At 42.1% G+C, this 15,033-nt stretch overlaps 1 protein-coding gene across 3 annotated transcripts in view; it reads left to right on the top strand.

Moving 5' to 3' along the window:
• The first annotated feature begins 169 nt into the window (after window positions 1–169).
• Window positions 170–15,033, top strand: part of LOC144025849 (histone-lysine N-methyltransferase, H3 lysine-36 specific-like) — an 18,031-nt gene continuing 3,167 nt past the window's right edge. The window contains exons 1-22 of one of the 3 annotated variants that reach the window (XM_077532214.1): window positions 170–300; window positions 1,001–1,158; window positions 2,696–3,432; window positions 4,880–5,021; window positions 5,100–5,272; window positions 6,689–8,300; window positions 8,786–8,910; window positions 8,998–9,229; window positions 9,307–9,401; window positions 9,778–9,870; window positions 9,973–10,125; window positions 10,218–10,310; window positions 10,383–10,506; window positions 10,587–10,787; window positions 11,776–11,955; window positions 12,134–12,290; window positions 13,737–13,942; window positions 14,044–14,156; window positions 14,234–14,503; window positions 14,577–14,693; window positions 14,786–14,927; window positions 15,007–15,033. The exon at window positions 15,007–15,033 is cut by the window's right edge and continues 80 nt beyond it. In XM_077532214.1, the coding sequence (XP_077388340.1) occupies window positions 2,713–3,432; window positions 4,880–5,021; window positions 5,100–5,272; window positions 6,689–8,300; window positions 8,786–8,910; window positions 8,998–9,229; window positions 9,307–9,401; window positions 9,778–9,870; window positions 9,973–10,125; window positions 10,218–10,310; window positions 10,383–10,506; window positions 10,587–10,787; window positions 11,776–11,955; window positions 12,134–12,290; window positions 13,737–13,942; window positions 14,044–14,156; window positions 14,234–14,503; window positions 14,577–14,693; window positions 14,786–14,927; window positions 15,007–15,033 (4,975 nt within the window). In that variant the 5' untranslated portion in view covers window positions 170–300; window positions 1,001–1,158; window positions 2,696–2,712. The other 2 variants (XM_077532213.1, XM_077532212.1) reach the window with 2 other exon arrangements.

Raw genomic sequence — 15,033 nt, forward strand, 5'->3', positions numbered from 1 at the left:
CAAATCGAAGGTGATTCCCGCTGTCTACACCAGAGGGCCCCCGTCTCAAAATAAAACAGTTAACCTGTAAAATTGCACATTAGCTGTTCAATTAATTAACTATGGATTCATAATTTGTAATAGCTAACACGACGTGGTTATCTTGAGACGAGCATAGATTTAATAAAGAGTGGCATTACGGGTTTAAACGGTGCTGCAGTGAACAGGGTAAACAAGTACTTTGTGTTTCCAGATGATTCTTCCACGCAAACGTGACTAAAATATGCCGATTTGGGGTTAAAATCTCAAATCTAATACGAGGTAAGTCTGTCAGGTCGCCGTGTACAGTCGGTCTGTCTTTGTCTCATCTTGTGGCCCGCAGTCTTTTGGCACTGCAAAGTTGGAAGCGGCGCCCACGGGCCCTTTGCGCGCACGTCAGGACAAAATGGAAGACAAACAGCGTCATCTAAGTCAAAATTGGTCATTTGTGAGTGTTTCGTGTCGTTTCTTTGTCGCATTTATTCCCGAGCGGCCTCGCTCCTTTTCCTGTCGGGCTGAGAAAGCAACATGGCGGCCGCTGCTTTTAGTGCAGTAGCCTACTGAGGTGTGTTCCACGCGCACGGCCCCTCAGCTTTTAGGAACTTGCGTGGGGGGTTAAATGGCCATTCTTTAATTCGTTTAATGACTCATATGTCGGTGTTGTAATAACAATACACATTGTTGCGCGTGCGCGCGCGCTCGGGGAGGTTTGGGTGTCACGGCCTGCGAGTGCGAGCGGACTGACTTGACTGACTAGGGGGGGTTGGGTGGCGGTGCCGATTGGCTGCAGCTCGCCAACACGCTCGCTCGCTCCCTGGGCTTGTTTTAACACAAACCGGAGGCCAACCAGGCGGGATCATGTAGTCAATAAGCTAGCAGGAGTGCCAGAAAAGGGGGTGACCGCCGTTGGCTCGCCGACACGAGCTCGTCGTTATGGAGCTCGCTTTGTGTTTCTTAGAAGTGCTACTTTGTGTTTCTCCAGTGGCAGTTCGCGGAGAGGGCCGGTGCAGAGAATGAGCGCCTTGCCTCGGCCTACTCGGGGACCGCTGCTGGGATTGTGCACATCTGCGCACTAACACTTGCTTTGTGCCTCATAATCACGCGTCCGTTGTTGGTTTCATAGTGACCGACCAGCACATGGTGAGTTTCTCTCTCCCCCGTACACGTGTTTGATTTATTTTTTATTTTTTTGTGAGTTGTTTGTAGCGTCCCATGTCTGTCTTCCCTGTTTGTGTGTTTGTTGAGTGTCACCACCTCCTTCCTGCCACTGCCTCCTCCATTGACTCCTCCGCCATAGCTATGGCCCTCAGCACAGCAGTCAATCCAAGTAGCATGATCGAGATGGATTTTTATGAATGAAATGTGTCACGCACAAGTTGGGTTTTGTTGTGACCCGCCTCCTAGAGTCCATGCAATGACAACTCTTCTTGAAATCAGGAGTGGGGAAAACACTTTACTATCAGAGGCCAGCTCAGTTTTTAGCAAGTACTCTCATGGCTATTTTAAAACACATTTATTAAGAATATCAATACTTGACTTTGGACAAGAGACAGGGTACACCCCAGACTGGTCACCCAATTGCAGGGCACAAATAGACAAACGTATACTGACATTCACACTTGTGTGCAATTTCAATTAACCTAACACAAATGCTTTTGGATATGGATGTTCGGTACTAGTATGAGTATTCACTGTTTATTTACTCATACCTCTTATAGGGCTTGGTGATATGGCGAAACATAATATGTTCTTGACGATTATGATTTTAGTGGAAGTAATAAAACCAACAAACATTTATTTAAAAGTTTGATTTATTTAAAACAATTAATCCTGTACAAAACGGTCAGACAACGATGATGGATACGGATCGATTTTTAAATCAGTTTTAACGTAACATTCATAGTGTGTACAAAAAAAAGCTATTAGTAGCTTGTGTATAACTTGCTTAAATGCTACAATTTTAGTTGCTAACTATTGTAAACAAAGTCTTGTAAACCACCCATCCAACATTCGGCCACTTGTGCAAAACTACAACTCACATTAAAATTGGGATATTGCAGAACTTAAGACCAACAGATTTTAATAAAACAGAAGAGTGTATTTATTTATACGCACTTCGATTTCATGCTTTAGCGAGTTTTCAAATACTCTATTTTTAAGATGACAAATTGATCAAATTAATTTGATTTATTGCCCAGCCCTACCTCTATTACTTTTGATATATCAAATTTCATTTAACACAATGACTGATAGAAAATCCTGAACAAAGACCTTCTTTTCTGATGCAGGTAATGGTTTACTGGTGTGTGAAACAACCGCAGTGTAACGCCAACTACCCTGGTGTGCTTGGCGAAAAGTAAACCTACATAAGCACGAGGAAAACCCCGAATCTGAATCTCACAATTTGTGCAGATATTCTGTTCGGAATACTTTATAATTCCCAGAGGGGCTGTTTAGTTTGACAGTCAGCCTTTCTGTAGCACTAATACAGTCAAGTAAAGGAATAATATACAAACGTTATTTATTTATTTTTTTAAACCTGCCACAAGAATTGTAGTGACCAAATGCAGCAACATTTTTTGTAGCTAGAACTAGTCCTATAATCAAGAAAGGGGGAAAAAATATAAATGAAACTTAATAAGATCTAAAACTGCCTTATTTTCCTCCTCTTTTACAGGGGAGAGCCATGACAACATGAGTCAGTCATACAGACCGGCTTTCCGCTCAGCGTTTGGCTCCACCAGCCCGCCGGAGCCGAGGCCCCGCAATGGCTTTGTGGGCGCCCATTACGCAAGGCAGTGCGGCGTGGCCAAGCTCGGGTCGGAGCAGCCGTCAGCGTCCAACTGTTACGACCCGCTGAAGACGCTGCGCGACTTTAACGCCGCGGTCAAGAAGGTTGACCTCCATGCTCGGCACCAGTCGCACGACGAGTTTGAGCCGACGTCCGTCCTTCTGCCTCCCTCGCCGTGCAACGATAGCACATTTGAGCCTCTGCCGCCCTACACCCGGAACGGCTTCCCCCCTCACAGTCTGGACAACCTCGAGCGTTATTCCCCCACCTCGAATGGCTACCTGCATTTTGGCACCACGTTGTTCAGCAGCGACGCAAGGCCGCAGCAACACGATCATGTCTCGTACAAACGGAGCGACGCCTTCAATCCCTATCACCAGACTTGGGAGCACTCCGTCGCAAACTCTCGAGCGTCAAACGTCTCGGACAAAAGGACGTACAAACCTACGGTTTTTAACCTGATGTCTAAAACGATATCGGAACTCAACCCCACTTTGAGTCCCAGCGCGCTGCCAGACGTCACCATGAGAGACGGGTGGAGCATGGACGAGGAATCGGAAAGTGATGGGGAACTTCCCTTTACTGATCCTGGCTTTATTTCACCATCTGGCAGCAACTCTGATGTGAGTCGCTAACACCGCAGATTCTTCCTTTGGCAGCTCAGGAAAACAAAGGCTTTGTTTGAGTGTTTCTTGTCCAGATTTTTTTGGAAGCATCCTCTCTCTAAGGCTGGATTTACACTGCGTACACTTTTAATTTAATCAGGTCTTCCAACTCAATTGTCTGTTTTTGCAAACATCTTCACTATGTGTGGGAGGTGCTTATCTTGACTCCAAATGTATGGAGATATTTACTACTCAGTTGTGCTCAGCTTGTTCTTAATACACAGTGAATTCCGTAGTCAATTTTACTCTAAACAGAGTATTTGGTCCCACTATAAACGGAGTAAAGTTTACACTTGGAAGAGAGTTAAAAAAAAAAACTTCGTTGAGCCATGCAGCTCCGACTGTGTGACTGTATATCACTCGTGTCAGCTGGAATCATCTACAAGAGACCAAAAATTATGTTTTTGCTCTGGTGCTGGGTATAAGCAAATAGGAGTGGCATAGCTCAGGTGGTAGAGTGGCAGTCTCCCAAGCGTAAGGTCATAAATTCGTTCCTCAACCCTTGTGTAACTTCTTTTTCCCCCCTTTTTTATTTTAAATAAACCACTAAAATGTGGTCGAGTTCTCGCCTTCCAAAATTTCACATTTCAGAGTATGAGAGAATTTGCCTATCCTATGGAGAAAAAAAACACACTTTTGAAGATGTTTCACTGAGAAATTCTAATCATAATTCGGTCGTACTCTGAAATTTCTACTCTCATCCAAGTGTAAAGTTTATGCTGTTTAGAGTAAAATTTACTCGACATAATTTACTGTATATGCAGTCTTATAAAAAAAAAAAAGCAATGGCACATGAACAGATACCACATATACTCTTTCTTAACTCATTCACTGCCAGACATTTTAGAAAATTCAAAAAAATGTCAATACCCACACAATACTTTGCTCAATTATACATAAACTGAATCTACCAAATGACAGAATAGACTCCTTACTTTCTGCATCGTCCCGTTCTTTTAAAATTGACAGTAGAAAAATGAAGGTTCCACAAAATGCAGCCATTACTCCCATGGACTCTCAAACTGTGTTTATTTTGTATAAAATGGGGCAATGATGTCATCTACTGGTGGTTGGGCATCAATAAAGTTGTTTCCAAGTTTGACATTTACAGTGGAGCATAATCAGATTCTCCCCTGTCTATCCCCGTTCAAAAAATCCAACTGACAAGTAGTACACTTGTCAAAGGCAGTGAATGTTAATACAAGATGGATGCATAAGTCCAGGACTGCATGAAGGCACAACAGAGAAAGCTGTGCTAGTATTTTGAACTGAAAGGAAAATGTTGTATTTTGGATTTTAAACGCAATATGTCATTTGTCCTGGGACTTTTCAGACATCTTTGTCGTACTTTACTTGTAATTGCAAACCTGATTTATACATATCTTGCTGTAATTCTCTCACTTAGTCCAAAAGCCATCACACAAGACCTCCTCCACCAGTGCAACATGCGGAAGGCGAGTTGGTGTGGGCAAAGTTCAACAGACGGCCCTGGTGGCCCTGCCGAGTTCTCTGCGACCCCCAGTTGGGCCTCCACACCAAGATGAATCGTAAGCTTTCCTTCAGAGTGCACAAACCTCCGATGATGCGACTGTCACGTTTAATTTGATCATCCTGTTTTGTTGCAGTGTCCAGTCCTCGCCCCTGTCGCATGTACTTCCTGGAGACGATTGGCGAAATGGCCGAGTGCGCCTGGGTCCCGGGGAAGGCCGTTTTTCCTTTCAAAGGGGGCTATCAGTTTGATGACCTGCCCTTGCTTAGACCGAGAGGGAAGCAGAAAGAGAAAGACTACAAGTACATGGTAAATTCCGCAGAAACTCCCTTTCACACTTTCTCCATCACTTACCAAAGTTGCACATTTAGAAATAGAAGACAATTCAAATCAGTTAAGTCAAGTGTGACTTTGCATTTAGTGCTTCAAGCCTCAAAGTGGAAGTCAACCTTCAACATTTCCTCACAATAATATATGTGACTTCACTAGTCTAAACATGACATTCTGATTAATATTACGTGTGAAATATGAGTTAAATGGCAAAATCCAGCCATTTTTATCCATCTTAGGGGGCGGCCATTTTGCCACTTGCTGTCGACTGAAGATGACATCAATGTTTCTCAGGGCTCAGGCAACGACCAATCAGAGCTCACCTGTTTTGTGAAGCTGCGCTGTGATTGGTTGTTACCTGAGAGCTGAGTAAAATTGATGTCATCTTCAGTCGACAGCAAGTGTCAAAATGGCCGCCCCTTGAGATGGATAAAAATGGCTGGATTTTGCTGCTTAACTCATATTCCACTAACGCAACATTAACCAGAATGCCATATTTAGTCTAGTGGGGCTACATAGAACATACTGTAAAAAAAATTGGGGAGGGTTTTGACTTCCCCTATCGTCCCTATCGATATCGTCCTATCGTACAGCAAATAGTCGCCATCTTAAATTAATTGCCATTGTGGCGTAGCTGACACGGCTCTTGCCACCACCCCCTACACAATACACCGAGTAGAGAAACACAAACCAACATCAAAATGAACTGTTGCACTTGGTGAAAACATGACTCATGTTCTGGAGTGGCATAACAGGAAAAACCAACTGAAACAATTTCCACAACATGTTTGCCGATTGGTAACGCATGCAACGAAAGAAGAGAGATGTCGTCGTCATCAATGTATTATTTGTTCTTTCCCATTTAGGTTGAAAAATGATAAAGAGACTGATTGATTTATTTATTATTCGACTGAGAAAAATAATAGGCTTGGATAAAAATTACAAATTGAAAATGGCCCTTTGGACAGAATTTGATTTTAATAGTTAATTGATCATATTTTATGTAAATTTGATAACATATTAAATCACACAAAAATATTTTTCAATTTCATATATTTAATCCGAACCAATAATTGAAGTATGAGCACTAAAAATTGCAAAAAAATAATTACTTTTTATTTTTGGGGAAGAAAAAAAAAGAAAAAAAGAACATATTACTAAAGTCTTTACCTCCTTTAGTTGTTAGTAAATTGGGACTGATCATTAATGCCATGTACATTAAAAGAATGTAACAGTGCCAGTTTTTTATTATTATTATTATTATTTTTTTACATTTAGTAGACAAGTTTACAAAGGTTTGGATCTTTTCCTTTCATCAGCGTCTCACGTAGTATTGCCCTACAAATTGCATTTTATGTTATTTGAACTTAGCTTTTGTTTCTACCTTTTTTGCAGGTACCCAAAAGTTTGCAGTCCGCATGGGAAGTCAGCGTGATGGAAGCTGAGCATTTGCTGTCTGCCAAATGTTTGCCAGCAGCGTCTCTCAAAATGGAGTCGTCCCTCCACAGCCCACCTCAGCAAACTTTCTATGAAGATGCTGCTCAACTCGCATCCCCCAATAATGCTGTTCCCAGAGGCATTGAGCAACACCTTGTCAAAAACTCAACAGGAACACCATCCAATCAGAGCAGAACTTACAAAAAGAAAAAGAAATGTCTGTCGGACATATTTGGGCATATTGTCGGCGGGTCAACGGGATCATCGGTCTTCACGGACACACTGGACCTTCGTACAACAAGCCGTGCAGTAAAAAAAGAACCCGAAGAGTCGCCTTATACGGATCTGGAATCTGTTCCTGTCTTACATTGTCCAAAACGTCCAGTTCGGGAACTAGACAGGCCCTTCACAGCCAACACAATATCCACAGAAACAGGCCAGTATTCTACAGATTCACATCATTCAGCTTTTATGGACATTTTGGACTGTAAGAATGAGAGCTTAATGGACAATGAAGAAATTTCACACAGTCCAATCAAAAAGTTGCCTGTCAATCTGCTTGGCAGTCATCTGGGGCTCCAAGATGCAATGCAAATCCCAGCCCTTTCCGATGATTATCATCCAATCGAACCCATTGATACAGCTCTGTTAAAAACTGAAACGTCTCCCTGTTGGCAATCAATCGCTGATGAGTCGTCATGTGTCGATCACAGCACTCCAAAGAAGCGTGCGAGGAAGCCCGACAAGAAAAAAATTGCTGTTGGCATAACGTCTCCTAGCGTGGAGCGACGGGATGCCTTCACGCCACCCGTTCAAATCAAGACAGAGAAAGTTAGCCCAGGCGGGTCATCATCTTCAACCTCCTCCCCGTCTTCATCGCTGGATGCTTTGCTGGGTGTGAAGGAAGTCACGTTTAAGTCTCTTGTTGACCAGGACGGCGACTCCCGGGCGTCCATCTTTCGGCCCGATTGTAATTTAAAATTTAGTACCTTCCTCATGCTCCTCAAAGACGTTCATGACACAAGAGCAAAGGAGGGGAGGCCGCTGGTTGTCCCGCCGTCACCGCTGCTGATCATGGAGGAGCCCTTCGTCATTCCTTCGCCTTCATGTGGGGATCCACTGAGGGGCTCTTCTGCTACGTCGAGCCAAGAAATTAAAACAGAAGTTGAACAATCAGGAACAGTTTTAACAGCGAAAGCCAAGTGGAGGACGAACGTTCTCACGTCAGCAGATTTCCCGTCGCAGAGTGACAACTCTGACAAGCAACGGCGAAAGCAGAAACTTCCTGCCAAACTGAAATTTGAGTTACCTGGCCTTTCGTCCAACATGGCCGATTTGACTTTCGGCAGGGAATTTGTCAGCGGCCACGCCGATTTAGGCGAATCTGATCCACCCGCCAGCTACCTCGACAAAAACTCCGAATCTCCCATCGCCCCCAAAAAGCGCTGGCAGATGGTTGAGGAGAACGAGACGAATGGCTCGTATGCCGTCAGAGCATCTCCAGATGTTCATCTGGAAGCTGAGAGGCTGTCAGACAATAACTCGTTCTCTGAGGAAAGCAGTGCAACCGGTAAGATGAGAACTACTGCTCAGCTGGGTTAACTTGTGTTTTACTGGATTTTGACTAATTTTGCAAGTCCCACAGAATATTGTTCTATCGCTATAAAAACATGGAACCTACCAAAAGAAAGATTAGCGTCTCTTCTTTCACCAGGAAGAAAATTATGTTTGTATCTGTTTCTGTTTTGCAGCAATTAGCATTAGAATATAGCAAAGTTTCATCATTATTCACATTCCTGTTAAAAACACTGGCAAAAAGTGCTTGTGACAACATGGTCCTGGTTGATCTCTTATACTCTGCTGCCACCCGCTGCCCATATTTTTAATAACTACCATTGCTTTAAGCCACCTCTTCATGTCAAACTCATCAAAGCCTTCTGTATGCTTTTGCATAAAAAATCAAATACGTTTTTGGGAGTGAAGGACAAAGTATTAAAAATCATATTTTAAGTTTTTGAATCCAAAGATGTTTTTTTTTTTTGTGTATCCACGCAGGTAATTTTGAGAACAAGCGCCTCCGGAAGCCGACTAAAAGACTCATGGAGTCCACGGAGGAATATGAACAAATATTCGCCCCAAAAAAGAAATCCACAAAACGCACCTTAGACTCTTCCGATACGGTAAAAGTCATTCCACTCCTCGGTAGTGCACCACAATCATAACCAAAAAGAAATGTCATATTTTTAGTCAATATGTGTGCCTCACAGGTTCTTAGCGATGCGAGTGAAAATGTGTCACCAGTCCTGGATCTCAGCATCACGCCGGAGATACCTGTCACAACACCAGCCTCAATAGCGCCCCCTACGCCTCCAACTGCAAAGGCTCATACTCAATCTCAGGATCAATGCCCCTCTGAAGGGCCGCCCACCTCCCCAGCCCCAACGATACCTCCCCATAACGCCTTCACAGCCGAAGAAGCTGATCTACCTCCAAAATCTGGTATTGTGATGTGTAAATAATGTCAAATGTCGTTCTCGGATGTCACGTGATGATATAATTTTTGCTCCTGGTTACAGATTTCGCATCAGAAAGAAAAAGACCTCGGAAGCTGTCTCATAAATTGTTGTTGGATTGTACCTTGGAAGAAGAGTCGGGTCCTCCAAAGAAGGAGGTGAGTTGGATAAAACATCTACTAGATTCTGTCAAAAGTCTCGTCACCATTGTGTTCAGTGGGAAAAAGCTGTTTTTTGTTTTGTTTTTTTGTACACAAAATCTAAATCTAAAAGAAGACATTTTAGGGCTGTAATTGTAATACTGTGATATTTTTGTTCATGGCCAATGCCTATTTGAGATCGATCATATTTTATTGGTCTTTAAGAGAGGTACATAAAATGTCATTAAAACAACGGAAGTCAACAAGCCTAACTCTTGAACAATAACAAGTCATGTGGTGCCCAGAGGATGACGAGACTAGCATTTTTGTTGGCCAGAATATTATTATTATTATTATTATTATTATTATTTAATGTTGCTGTCTTTTCACACAGGAGCCCAAGTACCCTCCAAAAGTTTTCTCTGAAGTCAAGGTGTTGGTCAAGAAAACTGTGATACCTCAAAAGCTCAAACCTAAAGAACACACGGTCAGTATTTGTCACCACGATGACCAAATTCATTGTGATGTTGAAATAATCTTTAAAAAAAAAAAAAAAGTTAAATAGAATTTGTTCTTAACACCTGTAAAGAAGGAGAAACCTTCACCCGACACATCTTCCGTCCCTGTTACTTCCCCTCCACCCTCTGAGGCTGAAGACGTTGTCACGCCAACCAAGTCTCCTGAGCAGAAGGCCAGCACTGAAGACAAACACAACACAGACACTGAAAGTCTCAAATCGGAGGTGATCACGTCATTTCATTTCCTTCAAAATACAAAGAGTCCGTCTGTTTTTTGTTTTTTAGCATAATGAAAGTTGTGCCTTGATTTTCATAGGTGCTTGATGCCAGTTTGACGGACAGCCCGTCTTCCCAAGTGGATGGTAAAGGGAAAATAGGTGCGAGTTCCTTTAAGGAGAATGTCTGCCAGGTGAGGGTGGTGCGATTCTGTACTTTCTCAGTGGAAGTGCTTGTCCTTGATTGTTCTCTTGCTTTTGTGTAGGTGTGTGAGAGGACAGGAGACCTTCTGGTATGTGACGGCCACTGTTATGGAGCCTTTCACCCGCAGTGTATTGGTTTGTCTGCGCCACCCAAAGGAAAATTTCACTGCCAACAGTGCACCTCCGGTGAATGAGAGCAGCGTACATCTACGGTGGCTTTTGTGTTTCCGAAAGTGAACTGAATTAATGCTTTGCTGCCATTTCAGGTATCCACACATGCTTCGTGTGTAAGAAGTCTGGTAATGGCGTGAAGCGATGCATAATCCCACTGTGCGGAAAGTTCTATCACGCCGACTGCATCATGGCCTTCTCGGCCACGCAGCGGCATAACAAAAGCTTCCGCTGCCCCTTGCACGTTTGCCTGTCGTGCCACATCGCCAATCCTCTCAATGCTTGCAGCTCCAAAGGTAAAGAAGCTTCACAATACTGTCTTCCCATTTGCGGATTTCCAAATTCCTGTTCATTTATGATACAGTTCTATTATTAAAGGGATACTTGACTCATTTAGCCATTTTCAGCAGAAAAGGTTTTTCCTCTGTCATTAATGTGGTAACTTTATTATTTTTCATGTACAATTAATACCTTTAATAAATAAATGTTCTACTTGCCCTTGACTGATGATGACATCACCTGTGCTGAGGAAATAGGTAATGACCAATCATGGCTCAGTTTACTGACCAAACCCAGAAAACAGGTGAGCCATGATTGGCCGCGACCTACTTCCTCAGCACTGGTGATGTCATCATCAGTCAACGGCAAGTAGAAAAATTAATTGTACATGAAGGATACTAAAGTTGTCAAAATCATTCTGGACAAAATAGTAACTTTTCACTGCTGAAAATTAATTGAGTCAAGTATCTCTTTAAGATTTTCAGAAACAAGCTAACTGACATGAAGAGGTTGCTTAAAGTAATGGTAGTTATTACAAAAAACGGCCAGCAGGTGGTAGCAGAGTATACGAGATCAGCTAGGACTATGTTGCCACAAGCTCTTTTTGCCAGTGTTTTCAACAGGTTTTTGAATAATGAAGAAATTTGGCTATATTCTAATGCTAATTGCAAAATGGAAACCGATAAAAATACACTTTTTTTTTTTTTTTTTTTTTTTTCCCTGATGAAAGAATACTGTAATGTTTCTTTTGGTAGGTTCCTCCTTTTTTTTTTTTTTTTTTTTTTTGTTTTGTTTTTTTTTGTGGTTTTTTTAAATAGCAATAGAGCAGAATATTCTGTGGACTTTGCAAATTCAGTCAAAATCCAGTAAAACAGCCAGGAGTCAAGGGGGTTGCTTCAGTGAAAATGGCTGGAAATGTTTTTTTTATTTTTATTTTTATTTTTTATAAATATAACACCTTTTTTCAGATGTGTCAGTTCTGAATTCCGCTGTCATGCTCCGCAGGCCGCTTGGCTCGCTGTGTGCGCTGCCCTGTGGCATACCATGCCAACGACAACTGCATGGCAGCCGGCAGTGTGGTGCTGGCCAACAACGGTTTCCTCTGTCCAAACCACTTCACTCCTCGGAAGGGCTGCAAGAACCATGAACACATCAACGTTAGCTGGTGCTTCGTGTGCTCGGAAGGTAATTCATGCCTTTTGGATGAATGCTCTGTCTATTGCTTATGGATTAACTTGACCATGCAAGTTTGTCTATTTCTTTAAAAGTCTATAGTCAGCAAAAACAGCCGTGACCCAAATAATAAGAAAAAAAAAGCATCAGCCCTTCGGTGCTTTGAATGCTTTGGCTGTGATTTTTGCAGGAGGCAGCCTGCTCTGCTGTGAAGCCTGTCCTGCTGCTTTTCATCAGGAATGTCTCAACATGGAGATGCCTCAAGGCAGCTGGTTCTGCAACGATTGCAAGGCGGGCAAGAAGCCGCGGATCAAGGACATACTGTGGGTCAAATGGGGACGCTACAGGTCAGGCTCAGCATTTGGATGCAAGGTTTTAAAAAGTCAAGTGGACTTTACATCTTGAATTATTGTTTTTTTTTTTTTGTTGCTGTGAATTTGCTGTTAGAAGAGGTAGATTTTTTTTTTTTTTTAATGACTTGATTAACAGTGTTGTGTTGTTTAAATAGATTGACTACAGCTGTAGTCAATCTATTTAAATTTGGGATTATTGGCACCGATATTTGGCACTTTGACAAGTATCAACATCAGACTATTTAAAAAATCAGACGATTATAGACCAATTAAAACAAACAAATAAATAAATAATTCTTTTAAATCTATGAGAGACACTGCTGACACTGGTATTTCTCTTCACCTTCTGTTTTTGTTTGAAATTAAAACTAAGGTAAGTAGAAAATTTTACATTTAAGATAATTTACAATTTTGGAAAACATTGTTTACTGTAGAAAGCAATAGGGAGCTACTTACTTGTTTAGGTATTAATTTAACTTTTTTAAGACGTGCTGATGGTTTTATTAGGATTTTAAAACAATGACGCTGTCTAATATTCAAAAAGAACGCCAACATTTTGCAAATCTGAAAAGTTGTTCAATAGATATGTATGAAAAAAACATTTCGACTGTCACGAGTTGGAGATTGTAATTTTGTTTTTTTTAAATATAATGACGCCAGTATTTTTCCCTTTTCCTGAAAATGTAATGTCCGCTCCAAATATCGGTTATTGGCCTCCTTGATTACTAACTCATTCATTCCCAGCCATTTTCACAGAAGCGATCTCATTCGCTCCTAGCTGTTTTACTGGATTTTGACTGATTTTGCAAGGCCCACAGAATATTGTGTTGTATCACTATAAAAACATGGAACCTATCAAAAGGAAGATTAAAGTCTCTTATTTCATCAGGAAAAAAAAGTATATCTATCTGTTTCCGTTTTTGCAGCAGTTAACATTAGAATATAGCTAAGTTTAATCAATTTCACAAATCTATTTAGAATTGTGGGTAAGTGAGCTTTTCAACATGGCCCTGGTTGATCTCCTTTCCTCTGCTGCCACCTGCTGGCGGTTTGTGTAATAACTACCATTTCTTCAAATGTTCTTTGCAGTTGAGGCTGCATCAAAGCCTTCTGTATGCTCTAGCATAAACAAAAAAAACATATAAATACGTCTTTGGGACACTTAAAACATAAAAAAACAAACAAAAAAAACATTTATACATTTTTTGGGAGAAAATGAGCTAATAATTAGTATCGGAATTGACCATGAAAAAAAATCATATCAGTCTGTCTGTAATTCAAATAAATGCATACAATTACATGTTCAAAGTTTACTTCTTTTTTTTTTTTTTATCTTATTGAAAATTTAGTTTACAAACACTATTTACTGTATTTAAGTGCAAACTATACATATTCTGCTTATGTATTTCTAAAATCAGATGTAACTCGAACTCTTTGCAGGTGGTGGCCTGCTGAAGTGTGTCTAACCAAAGACGTCCCGAACAACATCTTAAGGATGAAACACGAGGTCGGGGAGTTCCCGGTGCAATTTTTTGGCTCCAAGGATTTTGTCTGGACTTACCAAGCCCGCGTGTTCCCCTACATGGAGGGCGACACCCACAACATTGAGAAAATGGGCAAGGGCGCGGACGCCGTGTACAAAAACGGTACGCTGCGCTCTTGCACGTTTTGGATACTCATCCTAAAATACTGAGAAGACGTTTTTTGTTTGAATGTTATCAGCAAAATGGTGTGTTTTTGTTTCCAGCCCTGCTTGATGCAGCAGACAGATTCAAAGAGCTTCAGAAAGAAAAGGAAATGAAGCAGCTTCAGCAGGACAAAAAGATTCATAAGAAGCCTCCGCCGTACAAGCACATCAAGGTGCTTTTTCCTAACGCGTGTTTTCTTTGTCACCAGAAGATCATTGTAAATAAACATCACTTGTCTCGGCTTCTTAGGTCAATAAGCCGATTGGGAAGGTGCAGATCATCACAGCCGACCTCTCGGAGGTCCCGCGCTGCAACTGCAAGGCGTCCGACGAGAACCCGTGCGGCGTGGATTCCGAGTGCATCAATCGCATGCTGTTGTACGAGTGCCATCCTCAGGTTTGCGCTGCGGCCGAGCGCTGCCAGAACCAGACCTTCACAAAACGCCAGTACACCCTTGTTGAGATTTTCAGGACACTGTCGCGGGGTTGGGGTTTACGCAGCGTGTCCGACATCAAGAAGGTGGGTACGAAATGTTTTGGGGATTTTTTGGTGGTTAAACTTCTCACTAATGTGCTGTTGTGGTTCTCCACAGGGAGCTTTTGTGAGCGAATATGTGGGGGAGGTGATCGATGAAGAAGAATGTCGGGCTCGGATTAAACATGCTCAGGAAAAAGACATCTCCAACTTTTACATGCTGACATTAGACAAGGTAAGATTCTGACATTCAGTAGCCATAAAAGTTCATCTGAAGTTCATTTGTGGCGTGTTGACATGCTGCTGTTGTCCATCTTTGAATCGCAGGACCGAATCATCGACGCGGGACCCAAAGGGAATCAGGCTCGCTTCATGAATCACAGCTGCCAGCCAAACTGTGAAACGCAGAAATGGACTGTGAACGGGGACACCCGCGTGGGACTCTTTGCTCTGCAAGACATCTCGAAAGGTTTTTTTTTTTTTGTTCCACCCCTTGTGGTAGTTTGCGCTTGACTGAGTACGGTACTGACGGAAGGTGTGCTTTCCAGGGGTGGAGCTAACTTTCAACTACAACC

Source organism: Festucalex cinctus, chromosome 9 (genome assembly GCF_051991245.1).
Source record: "Festucalex cinctus isolate MCC-2025b chromosome 9, RoL_Fcin_1.0, whole genome shotgun sequence".
Lineage (NCBI taxonomy): Eukaryota > Metazoa > Chordata > Actinopteri > Syngnathiformes > Syngnathidae > Festucalex > Festucalex cinctus.